We start from the raw sequence: 14037 nt of genomic DNA, 5'->3' as shown, positions 1-14037 counted from the left end.
CGAATCGATCAGGCACGTGTTTAAATTACAACTGACGCATTTTGAAAGAAATTTCTATACAGGTATTCTTAATTGCGCTACGTAGCGATAAGAAGGATTCAATCACGAAAATGTCGAGAATATTAATTCAATTTTTCTTCTCTTCGACAACTATATATATGAGTAAAGTAAAGAACTTCCGTTCGCGAAGAAAGTCGCACGAAAAACAGAAACACGGACCACTTTATAGATACAGTAAACGAGATGCATTAAAAAGTTCGCGAATTTCTTATGAATGAATGCATTAGGATGACAAAGCAAGACGTTTTCCGTCAAGCGCAGATGCTTCTCAGCGAGTGACATATATACCTTCATTTGCGTGTACTTGTAACTTTCTGACAAAAGAGAGGATCAATACGTGACTCTCTCGCGGATCTGTCGGTCCCAGAGGTTCAAGTTAAAAGATATAAGGTTTATTCAACGAGCGAGAGAAGATTTTGAAAAACAAGTATGCGTGTCCATTAAAACAAATCTATTAGACTTGCTTGCGCTCATCAGGATTCCCGCTTTTGTTTCGCTCCCCATTTCTCCGTTAAACGTAGAAATTTCAATTCGCGCGACAAAAGCGAATGGGGTCTTACTATTGCTCGTGACAATGTTACCCGTTTATTTGGTCGTGTTGCCCCGGATAGGTACCTCGTACGCGCGATGTAATAAAATCCCATCGACCAGACCACTTTCTCGAAACAAACTTGGCTTTGTTCGCCGACATCGACGACAACATCCTTTGTGCGCGACATTTATACACACGGAGAACGGAGAAACGAACGTCGGAGCCAATGACGGAGCCCGCCGAGGGTCGTCGTCGTCGTCGTTACCGTTGCCAAATCGGAATACCGGATCGTCGGTGACAGAAAATTAGGAGTAACGCGATCGGGGGGGAATTGATCGCGTCCGGCTAAACACTATTTCTGTGAGTATAATGTAACCGGACGACATAGGCAGCGCAGATTAATCGCAAATCTTAATCGCCCGGAGAATGGCGAAGATGGAGGCGCACCATTGTACAATTATACAATGCTGCTCTCACGTACCGGTTGATTAAAATACAAAGTTAAGGCAAGCCAGTTTATTTCGGGTTGCTGGTTGCTCCATTGTTCGTTTTATTGGAAACTAGCGGTTTAATTAGCAACGATTACACTATGTCAGTGAGAATGTGGCATGACTCTTTCACCCACTTAGATGCTTGCTAGATCATTGATTTCGAAGCTAAAGTTCAAGTTCCGAACACCTAAGTCATCTATTGCTCATTTTAAAATACGTAAATAAATGGCTTCATATTGATATCCGGTGTTTAAGCTGATTACGCGATCAGAATTTGATTTACGCCACTTTCACGGTAAAAGGCTCGGCTGCCGGCGGCATTTGGATCGATGCACACGATGGCAACCATCTCGAACGTGCAAAAACGACGACGCGGCCGCTTCTCCTTCGCGGAAATGCAGGTTGCGGTTGTAACCGCGCGATATCGCCTCTAGACCTAATGAAACTTTCATCCGCGAGATGCGGATGCGAGGCTGGAAAGGTTAGAAGTACAGCAATCGACCTGACCCATCTCCGATGCAATTAGTTCGGCAGACGGGTTTGTCGACGCGGATCCCGAAGGGGATTTCGCAATCGAGTTCCTTTCAATGATAAACAAGACAGTTCTCTATCCAGCAATTGATACGATCTATAAATAGTTCCAGTTTCTTATAATTGTCTTATTTTGTCGTTCGGATGGATATATTGAAAGTGCTTTTGACGAGCCCCTTGATCTGAATTTTATCCATTTTTAGAACTTAATTGCGAAAACGATATGAAGCACGTCGATAATGCAACATAAAACAATATATAACCTTTTTATAGATGATATTCAAAAAAGTGAAATTTAATTAATGTTGCATCATAACGAGTTAAGGGGAGCGTATATATTGTGCAAACAATTTCACCTAACGTTAAACGCGCAAACACAATTCAAATTTTGGTCATTAAATTTAAAATGGAACTTTGTGCCATTAAATCTCTAAAAATTGATATTTGCTTGCAAGTAGAATACATACAAATTAGCGCTAACATTACTTAACAACTTCTCCAATATACGATCTTTCAAACAACTATTCTAGATTCACTCGCGGTTCATTCCAAATTCAGTTTCATAAGTTCTAAATGGAAACGACAACCCGAAAGATTAATCCCATGAGCGAGAACGACCGTGATGGGCGTGGTCAATATTATGAAGATACTTGTAGGACCAAGCTCTTAGCGAGTTCTGTTTGTTGTGTCTGAAAACGGCGCCAATTAGCGCGGAAATCCATCTCTCTAAGGGCTCGGGGATTTCGTGCAGTCGAAAGGGTACGCCGTCGATGGCATCTGTTGGTGACGGAACGTCAGGCCGTGTCGTAATTGGGACGAATTCCTCGAGTGCCCTGCTCGCTTGTCGTTTCGACTGAAATCCCGTTTGTAAGGTTTGTACCTGGCACGCGATATTCCGGCAATTGCTTCCCGTTAATTGCTGCTCGCAGTAATACGGAAGTCCTACGCGCGTTCACGCGTTAGCTAACTGTCGAACTTGCCATACCCGAATATAACTCCCTTCATGTTTCAGGCCTTCAGAGTATTAGCGCAACTTTAAGTTGATTACATTAGTTCGCGATCTCAGCGCCGAAATTTAAAATGCGCAAGTTGGTAAACGATATCGCAGCGTGACTTAAATCTTTTTGTCTTTCAAATATTAAAAATATAATGATAAAGATATTCTTTATTAAAGCAGGCATTTGAATTGAATGGATGCAAAGTTTCAAACGTAATTTCTTTCATTATAAAACTTAATTTCGTTAGAAAAATCAATAAATAAAAAATTAATTTTTGTATTCATTAAGAACATATAAAATTAATGATTATCTAAATGCTACCTTAATAATTTATTACGACAAAGAGAGATTCAAATTCTTCGCGTGTCTGTTTAAGCATAATTGATGGATTAATTGTATATATAATTACTATGAATTATATATTACTACAATACCGGAAAGCCCTTTTCTCTACTAATCTTGTTTCCTCTTAGTTACGGATCAATTTCAGCGACGGACTTTTTATTTCACCGGCGTCTTACTCGCGGAAATGAACTCGCGTTGCTATATTGTCTTCGCGTAATTGCTATTTGACGCTCCAATTCGCGCGACGAAACCGCAGCAACCCCGGACGCGAAGGGCGATTATCTCGAAAACGGCGCTAATGCGAAGCGAGAAACGCCGAGCGCCACACGTGGGGCGTTGGTAATCTTCATTAACCGCGGTGGAAAGAAACGCGGTAATTAATGTCGCAAGATAACTAGAAATAATTTACGCGTCACGACCAAGCGGCACCGTTGAGTCGCTAAACGGCCATTCTTTTGCAACGCGAAAGCCGCGCGCTACTCTCGCGCATTCACGCCCTCGGCCGAGCGATTTAATCGTTGGTTAGTGAATCGTGATTCGCAAGAATAATTCGTGAGCATGAGTCCCCAACTCCGTTTCGCCTTTTGTTCCGCATACTTTTTTCGTGAGGCCGTGTGTGTCATCGGGATGGTGGGATATATAGGATTAGACTTATGGATAACGTCGCGAGAATGTAATACAGGCAACGAAATGAGCTGAAATATCACGTTACTCGCGAAGAGCGCTGGGTATCAAAGATATAATTATTTCGCTACAAATACGTGTTTCATTCAGCGTAATGTATGACGAAGTCCGCGTGCGGAGTCGCAATTCGTGGAATGTGTTGCCAGCCGGGTTGATGTTCGCGATGGTGCGTCGCGACCCTGCTTTTGCCGCGTCAAAAATTCACTTAATACCCTTGTATATATACGCGATGTATTTTGAATATAGTCTCATTACGATGCATTTGCGTAATTTGCCGCTTCGGGATATTTTCATCGGGTGGTCCAAATTATCACGCACTTCCATATTTCCTACGCTCTCTCGTCGTCTCGTATTCCAGAGTGAATAATAGATCTATTCGGATTCTGTGGTGAGTGAATGTCCGCGACGAATTCATGCGTATGACGGTCGAGCGATTTTCAAGCTCGAGGATCGTTCCCATCGCATTGTCGCGCGGTTTCGGTATCCGCCTCTCATTTCGAAAATCGTCGGATTTCGACGGATTTTCGATCGTAAGCTTTCCTTCGCACGAGCTATTTTTCGCCATCGCTTTTTCACGTGGTAAAAGCTTAACGTACAGAAAGCTATTCAACATTTAACATTTACAAAAGATTTAAAATTTACAAAAAGAGAAAAAAGATGTCTACAGTCGGCCAGAAATGCAGACTATTTCACATTCTTAATATTCTCTTTAAATAGAAAAATAAAATATTTGAGAAAAAATATTTTCTTCGAAGCTTGCGAGCAATAAGGCCGGGTGTCGGCGAAACCTTTTTGCGTCTGAATACCGTTTGAATCCAATTAAGCTTTACCCATCGTGAGCAACGAGGTACAGAAGCGGCACAAATGATGAACTTAAAAAAGGGGAGAAATCGCAACACCTTCGACGTCGGGAACGATCCTCCGTGCGTTTCGCACGTACGTAATGGACGTCGCTAATTGAATCGGATTCTGCAGGAAAAAGTCAGCTGAACATCATTGGCTTCTCTCTGTAGAATGCGATCCAATTGACGATTTGGGTACGAAAATCGAGCAAGTCCATCTCTTTTAACGAATAAATTTTAACATTCAATAAACGCAGTTTGTCGCTTGCTCTCAGAAATTTGACAGCCTCTAAATAAATTTTGTTCACGTGAACATTTTTATCAAAAATTAATTAACTATGAAATATATGTCACTTCTACAATTAAAAAATATGTTGCAACGCACTAGAATTAAAATTTCAAAATTATATTTTTAAATATGTTAACGATATGTAATTAAAATTTGAAAGTATTCGTTGACTTATTTAGAGAAACGTGTTGAATGATATCAACAAATATCTTAGCGACGTTCGAAAAAGAGCGGGCTTGTCCGATTCTGCACTTTCATGCTGTCCATTGCTGAAACGCATGTCCGAGGGACGCGCAGGGAGTGGTGTATGTTATGAAGTTACACGTACATAACACCGAATAGAAAGAAATAAAAAAAAAAAAAGAACTGAGGGAGATGAAAGAGAGGCAGACTCACCCAGCGTGGGCGTTGTGTAGTCCCAGCTCTCGGCATCGTTCTTGTAGACGTTGAGCTTTGTTGGCTGAAAAAGATAACAGACAACGATATATAAATACGGTTTCGAATATCACAAGAAATCAACGCGTAAATTGTTTTTTTTTTTTGTTTCGTACATCGGAAAAAATGTACCTCGATTGGAAACCCGCGATCGTAAAAAAAAGAAGATAGAAATGAAAAAATAAATTAAATGCAGTTACTAACAATACTAACTCGATTTTGTTACATGAAGGTATAGTATTTCTTTTCGGAATTTTCGGTCACAGCAATTATAGTCCACGAAAATTTTGTTTGCAAACAATGTCCTGTTGGAAAAAACTGCATACGCAGCCGTACAATGTTGTTATTGAAAGTTTCATATCGAGTTTCCATTGAATGAGGAATAGCAAGTTATCCATAACTCAATATCGCAATTTTCGAAGGTATACTGTGTAGCGCGTATCACATCCCCTTCGATTACAGCAACGAATAATCCGCGCTTGTTCTCAGTTGCCTAATGAATACTTCAGCGAATCTCCCGGGCATGCAAGACTATAATTCGATTAGCTTAAGCGACGCGAATCCCTAGGTGTTAAATAGAGCAGCTCTCTCTCTCTCTCTCTCTCTCTCTCTCTCTCTCTCTCTCTCTCTCCGCAGAGCCTCCGTGAAATTCCCCGAAACTACACAAGCGTAAATGATCGATCGTTTTGTCGGGATCGCCTCGCTCTCTCGTTAAAAGAATTCGCAATACGTTCGAGTATATCGTAATACCGGTATATGCATATATACGCACGACTATACGCAGAGCGCTTCTGGAGCGCTTTCCACGGTCGTAAAAACGTCACGCTTCAGGCTGAATTACCGTCACGGTAGATCTCGCCGTCGTCTACCGTGATAATAATTCCGCGAGTAAAACCCGGCAGGGAAAGTAAACCGGCGTAGACAGGGGAGATACACAGCGATCCAGCTTAGCCGCGTTTACCAACCGCGCCGAGCGGAAAAAGTTAACGCCTGCCCGCAATAAGTCGTCGCATTCCAGGCAGGCGCGGCGAACTTGGGACTCCGCCGCGCACTCGGGACACAAGCTTTTACAATTACATTTCTTGCCATTATAACCGCCATATAAAGTTACACGGTGACTTCGAATGATAACTTTGGAGCGTTACCTCGAAGAAGGCTTTATAGGTCACGTCACGGAAATATATCTTTGTCCCTCCGCGCTCGCTCAGTAAATTTGTTTTCTTATTTCTAGCCGCATCTGCGGTTCATCAATTTTTCCCGCGGATATCCTGAATTTTAGATAAAATGCGCAGAACAAATAGAATGAGAAATAACTTCCAAGCGCACTTAATTTGATGCAAGATTGAAAGTACGATACAACGAGGTTAATTTTAATGGAAACAAATTGCCCTAATAAATACTTTTTTAGTTAGGAAATTAAAATAAAAATTGCTCTAAAAGACAAGAAAATCGTCACCTCGATTTTATTTAGGTATCACCTTTTCCTTGCAAAAGTACTAAATGTAATTTAATCGAGTCTGGTTCAATATTTTAAAACAATTTTAAGCTCTCTTTCCTCTAACTCTTTTTAAAATTTAGGACAGTCAGAAGAATCAGCGCCATAGGGCAGAAAACCGAGAGAACAGAAGAGATTGTCAAACGCGGTCGCGAAAGTTTGCTCGCTTGCCGAGAAGCTAGACCTTTGTCACGAGAATTCACACCGTAAAAGATCAAGGAGAGAAAACCAAACGACGTCGTCTTCGTGCAATTGCATTGGAAGGAATGATGCGCAATTCTGTTCGAGTTAATCACGTTTAAGTGAGCTAAGTATGCGAACGCACATATTCATCGCGCGTAATACGCGCTAACAATAGCCGGGCCCGTTGTCTTGAGAGACATGTTAGTGTAACTACTCCATTTTTGTCATGTTTTTATTAAGAGAAATCGAGAGAGAGATGGAAGCTGCGAGAGCAAGACCTCGGCGAAAATCGCTCTTTTTCCAACGTCACCGACTAAATTACCCGGATATTTTTAAATTTCACGAAATATTTTTCTTCCGTGAACTTTCAGTCATCAGAGAGGTTCTTCCTCGAATATTAAACCTACCGATATACTGATTCTCTCTCCATAATTGAAAATAATTCTTGCGCGTATTTTTACATTTTTAATAACAACAATTTATGACATAAAATCCTAAAAATTATATTATTTCAGTACCAGTACGGTTAAATATATAATTTTATTTAGAGTTGATCTTTCCTCTCCTCTCTGTCCTCATTTTCTTAGATATATTATTCTATAAAATATTTCTCTAGCATAAAGAGAGGGAACACTTTCAATATATATTTCATTGTATGCCGCAGATATCCTTATTTCTCGTATTATATAGCAGGTTCTATTTCCGTGCAATCGATCGGCTCATTGCACGTGTAATTTCTGGGCAATCTTGCTGCAATTTACAGGGAGTTACAGTTACACGTGCGCTCCACACAGAGTAGACGCATATAGTACGCGGCGAATTTCTTTCTGGAGGACCAATGATTTTTCATATAAACACTGCACGTGCCGCTATTGTCGTATCATTAATATTAATTGGGGATTCTTCCGGAAAGGAAGGGAGGGCGAAAGAGGGGAACACACCGCTTAAGTTCGAGGAAGAAACTATTTTGTAGGTATGAGGATATTCGAAGGTTTGCGTGCGCAAGAAGGTATTCTCAAAGCCCTCTTCATGCCACGTTGAAATTTTCACAAGCTTAGATTGCTAACCTACGGTGTTGAAGTCGCTTTGAAGTCGCCGTGAGAATTATTCAACAGGATACAACCCTGATGTAGCTGCTACCACCCTTATATTTCGGGCTTAATCATTTTCCCCCGGTGCGCATGCAATGCAGAAGGCTGACCTGTATCCTCCCGCGCGCCCGGAAGAGGGAAATTAGTTCCTCTTTATTACGCCGAGGTGAGGTAATGCCGTTTACTTCGCCTCGGTGTTAGCCGCCCCGGCATTAATCCACGTAGAAAGTAACTTCGTATCTCTCTCTCTCTCTCTCTCTCTCTCTCTCTCTCTCTCTCTCTCATTACGTCACTTGCAAGTAACTGCAAGAAATTGTCTGAAGAAAACGTTAACTTCTGTAAAAAAAATGTATGCAAAATCATTCTGGAATTTCTTTTTAGGAATAATCACCGTCAATTTAGTATGTCTATGTACTTTATATTGCGTGTACATTACGTATAAATTTATGCCATTAATAAATATCTCTAGAAAATGTTCTCGAAGGAAATTCCAGGGTAATTTTTTTTCTCCTCTTTTGGCCACACTCAGATCTAACGCACAGCCCTTGCGTTTTCTCTCATCCGCGGCATTTATAATTCAGAAGAGGAACCGAACTCTTCTCTGGCGGATATGCAGTAGCAAATGGGGCAGACTTTCTGCGTGCCGCAATTGCAGCACGACCGGGAAAATTATTAAAGCCGGAAGATAAGGCGGCGCTATGTAGTAGCGCAGTTGAATAATTCAAGTGACTCGAAAACGCTAATTTCGCCGGCGGGAGAGAGAGAGAGAGAGAGAGAGAGAGAGAGAGAAGGAGAGATATTCGCCTCGTCGGAGCACCTCATTTCGTCTGACGACGGACGAGCCTCTTCTTATTGGATTTGGGACGTTGAGTTAAGCATTGAGAACTGTGGGCGGATTCAGTGCGCGAGTGCATTATAGTGCAGTCAGAACCGATTTAGAATTAGAATCGATGCTTCACGACGCGCCACGACAAACAATTATGCCAGTTTTTTTTATACGATTTATATCATAACGAAAATAATAATAGCGGCGTGTAACGATAACACTAACGCAAGAATGTACCAAAAGAAACGTAAAGAAATATGTAATGCGATTGTATTTTTATTTGGAATTATTTACTCGAGAAGCCCGGCTAACAAATTCTACTTGGCCTCGTAAAAGTTTCAGCCAATCCTAAGAACAGCACTCGAACTCGAAGAAATGTAAACCCGCAATTGGTTTCTAGATTGCGGCAACGCGAAAAAGCTTTTCCAATTCACGTAGAATATCGCTTCGCGGGTCTATACAGATTGTCGTGTAGTGAGTTATTTAGCTGGCCTATATAGGATATTCTACAGGGTTTCTGTCGATCTTAATCTCAATGATAGTTTACTTAATCAATACCTTGTCGACACAGCATATCGGAGCGCAAATATTTCGCAAACTATGAGCGTGCACTTTATTATACGCTTGAATTTAAGCGAATTTCACCGTTTTTTTCCCAAGTTATAATTTTTGAAAGATTTAAAGACTGCATTAAAAAAAGTTGCAGCGTGATCGTTTTTCAAATGTCTACTATGAAAAAAAGTCCCGGATAATCTATATACCTATAATTTCCTTTATAAACCTGCGAGATATACCATTTCAAGGATTTAAAATTTTTATTCTGTAAATGCTCTGGAATATAATGAAAATAACATAACGCTGAACATCACGAGATTACGCAAAAAAGAGATTGTGTAAGCTAACAAAAAATAAAAAAAAATAAAAATAAAAATAAACTGTATTAAAATTTTATTCCAGTTTAAAAGGAAAGCAAAGTAGTCTCGCAGAGCTTTCACGACTGTCACGATAAAATTGCAAGTATCGCGTCTAGAATTTTTTCCAAACGCTTGAGTAGCGATAGCTGCTGAATAGCGAAGGCCTTTTCCGGAATTGAAACGCCTTTCTCACATAAAACTTCTTTTCATCTGCGATCCCTTGAATAACACATCCAAAAATCGGGCCGATTTTCTCCGCTGCAATCTATGGAACGGCACCATTGGCTGGATTCATACCGCGGAACGGAAAACGCGAAAAGCATGGACCATTGTTTCGCGCTGAACGTCGTTCTCGTAACGAGCCAACTGAACTCTTATTGATCCGCGAATCAGACGGCGCGTTACTGATTTATGATCGTCGGCGAGAGCAAAAACGGATCGCTCCGATGCCTCCATTCCCGTTCCCGTTGTATACCGTATATTATAACCGCTCTTTTTTGACCCGCTTTCAAATCTTCGCTAAAAGACTTCCTCCCCAAAAAATACCCGGCAAAAAAGGTGAGAATGAAAAATTCTCTCAAGAAAAATGTTTAAAACCTTCGTGTGAAAACAATTTCAAAAATCATATAATCGCCCAATTTTCCATCGCGATTGAATATAAAATATCCGCGATTGAAAATAATTTTGTATATTCTTTTCTCTTTGGAAACACTCGTAATGTAATAGAGAAAAAATGTATACAGTAATGTATTTTGGAAACATCTTGCACCGGAAACACATTACATTCACAAAAAACAATACATAACATAAAAAAAGAAATAACATTTTGATTCGTATCATTTGATATTTTACGTACATTGGCTAGTTTAATAAAATCCTTACGTCGAGTATCGTCACTCTCTCGTGTTTTCTCAGGACGGAATATTTTAAATTGTTCAACCGCTGCTATATCGAATCTCATACGCGCGAAACGTATATACGTCGTGAATTGCCATGGGTGCGCATTTCCCTTTTTTATTTCAACCGTAAGCAGCGTGGAACGTGATGACCATTTTGCACGTGCGGAAATGAGGATGCCGGGGGGGGGATTCGTGATTCCGTCGAATAAAGGAAGATGATACCGCGCGCCAAGTAAGCCGCTTCGCGAAGACTCGCAAGCGTAATCTGCCCCCGAGTTTTCGCAGCCGCGCGCCGAAGAACATAAAACGAACGCGCGCGAGTTGAGAGCCGAATGAACGAGTGGGGATTTCGTTGGCCGTTCGTTGGTAGCCGTCGTCATAAAACTCCGATAGCTTTTTTCAGTCCTTTACGATCTTGCTTTTATCTCTTTTTTGCGTTTTCCTGAAAAATGCGTTCAACGACGCAGCGGGAGAAATAATTAACGCCGCGAATTAAACACTCCGCAATGATATTAACTTCTTTTTCTTAGCCTCGCCTTTGTATATTTTGTTAACGTGATCGTTCACAGTGTTCACGTTCTTGAGCTCTGCGTGTAATAAAGAGAATCACGTTGTAGTTCTTGAATATCAGTTTAGCAGAAAACAAACTTGATATAAAAGTATTATGCGTTAAATAAAAGATTACGAGAAATCTGAAACAAATAACAATAGCGATAAAGAAAAGTTACATAAAGTAAGTGAACGATCACAGTTCCATAAACATCGTCCTGATAGACAATATTATTTATTAACCACGAGCACACTTACGATAGCGGCAGCGCGTGTTTGCATGCGATAAAACGTCTAAGAGTGTCCATCACTCGAGTCTCGACAGTTTGGCAGGCTTGACGAGCGGCGATATATAAAATTCGCCTCTGATACCGCGTAGCGATGTGCTTTTATCTCTCCCCTGTGAGTCGCTTCGATGGAAAAAGCCAGGAAAAAAAAGAGGAAAGAGAAAAAGAGAGGGAAAGAAAGAGAAAGCGATTGGAAACATACGAGCTGCCCCTTTTGTTCCGCAAACTTTTCCGCGACGAGCGCTTTTTCTTTTTTCTTTATATCGGTGCAACGTCATCGATGTTGAAGGTTTGTTCGCGGCAAAAGAATACTCATAAATCGAGGTCTATGATCAGCACAAATACAAATTCATTTATCGTACAAACTATAAAATATCCCAAATGTATAAAAAATATCTGAAAGTAAAAAAGGCTTTCAACGTTGAGAATAATCTTTACCCTGTATCAACAAATTTTGGCGTACCTGCTTTTTATAGGTATACATTGAAGTAAAATATTGCCCTCGGTCTGGCACAACGACATATATATAATCGCCACAGATCTTAAACGCGCAATTGATTCAAATAGTAATTACAACGCAGCCTCTCGTAATTGTCACATGTACACAGGGCTGCTGCCTCGAACTCTATTTAGACTATTTCTGATTCGGAGTCGTAAATATGGCACGCGTCACATATTTCTCGTAGCGTGCGATTTAACGTCTAATTTCGGTTGTCAGCACCAAAAGTCCAGCGGGACACGCGAAAAAGGAATTTATACCCGCTTATTCGCGCCTCAAGTACCTGTGACGCCAGCACACGCGTACATCATGCCTAACTTACTTATACTTTACTATTTTAGTATTCGGCCCTTGCGGATCTCTCAAATTGACTCTCAAACTGCAAACTGCCTGTTAAAGCACACCTTAAAGTTAAATAAAAAATAAAACTCTGTCGTCTATGTCCCTGAAGCTATAAACTCGTGAAAAGTCATTCATTTTCGACGGTTTATGACCCGAAAGCCATCGAAATTTCTATTAAAGAACGAGCGATTTTATATTAGGGAAAATTTCGCTATTTATTGCTAAGATTTACTGCCTGGTTAACGTTCATTTTCTCGCAGTTTGAGGTATAATATCGTATTCTTGCTTCATTTCGTCGGCAAGAATGAGACGCGCGTTCCCGTAAACGACGCGGAAATTATTTTCGCAATTTTAAGACGCACTCTCCCGCGCCAACTCTCGGAAATCACCCGGCCGCGTTGTCAGTCCTGTCGAATTTGTCACGCCCGCGGCCAATTTTCGCATCAGCCAACGCTCGCCAATGCACTTTTGAGCAATGCAGGGGGATGACTCACGTCAACCGTGATTCAACGGCACGCGTGTATCCGCGAAAATTAAGTCGCCCACGTAGAAACGCGCGCGAATCCCGAAATCTGTCGAAATCGCGGCCAGATTTATTTCAACGCGTCCATCGTCGCTGTCAAAATCGTCATATCGTCCTTATCGTGCACAATGAATGAAACCGATGAAACGGAAACAACTGTATGTGCGAATAAAGACGAGCTGTATATTCAGGCATAACCGCACAGATAAAATAATTGTACGCATATTTATATCTACATATATACTTAACTACATTATTTTTATATTTTATTAATATCGCGATCAAAATAACTCCGAACGTGTGGATTTAAGATGAAAAATCTTTTCACAAGGCGTGCCAAATTTTCGCGTTCGCATGCGAAAAATCTTATTTCCTATCGATGCACATATAGAGTAGCAGCGGCGCAAATTTCGATGCAGCTACAATCTCGATCGAATATTAATATCACTCGCGATCTTTCGTTCCAATATTGGGCATATCTATTGGAAATCGGTATTCACGCTGGCGCTGGATAAAGAGAGTGAATCAAAATGAGATATTTAGACTGCTCCATATATATGTGTTTTGAAACTATATAAGCTCAACTCCCACGTAACTTTTGATGAAAGGTTCCGGGGATATCCGGCGCGGATTACAATACATGTTTTATGGAGAAATGATAATCAGTTGTATTAAATTCTCATCTCGCATTGACGTCCGCCTGCATCAAAGCTGCAAATGTGATTTATTGCCAAAAGCGATAGATACCGTCGTGAACGGTGCGTGGGCCGCGTTATTTCGGTTATAACCGGTTGCGAATTAACGGCAGCCGTATTAATTACTACAATTTCTAGCCATCCCCCGCGGCGACGTTGCTATACGTAATACGTTCCGTCTATATTGCGTGCTGTCCGTCGCTTGTCATAATGGACCGGCGAAATGGAATGCGGTACGGTCGGTAATTAGCAAACTCTTAAATTTGCATATCAGGGAAAATGACGGAGCCTTGAGACAGCGTATTGCATTCAGCCATGATGTTCCGAGGAAATTGATATGCATGTAGAGCATCGTAAAATGGGTGTTCCAATTAATGATTGATGTAATACGGTCTGCATTATATCACAATAGTTAACTCATTCTACAAACCTTATTCTATTTTATCTTGTCCTAATTAACGGAATACTATCGAATATTGTACTGCATTGTGTCGTAATTAAATAAATGCGAGGGAAACTGAAGATGC

The 14037-nt window shown here is 40.8% G+C and overlaps 1 protein-coding gene across 2 annotated transcripts in view; it reads right to left on the bottom strand.

Moving 5' to 3' along the window:
* The window catches only part of LOC112463387 (heterogeneous nuclear ribonucleoprotein L), a 147539-nt gene that overhangs the window by 40706 nt on the left and 92796 nt on the right, over nucleotides 1-14037 (bottom strand). For both annotated transcript variants that reach the window (XM_025029794.1, XM_025029795.1), the window contains exon 6: nucleotides 5169-5232. In XM_025029794.1, the coding sequence (XP_024885562.1) occupies nucleotides 5169-5232 (64 nt within the window). The remainder of the gene's footprint in view (nucleotides 1-5168; nucleotides 5233-14037) is intronic.

This window comes from Temnothorax curvispinosus, unplaced genomic scaffold, assembly GCF_003070985.1.
Source record: "Temnothorax curvispinosus isolate PA1 unplaced genomic scaffold, ASM307098v1 QBEX01013138.1, whole genome shotgun sequence".
NCBI classification, from domain to species: domain Eukaryota; kingdom Metazoa; phylum Arthropoda; class Insecta; order Hymenoptera; family Formicidae; genus Temnothorax; species Temnothorax curvispinosus.
This window is presented reverse-complemented; position numbering and strand designations above follow the sequence as displayed.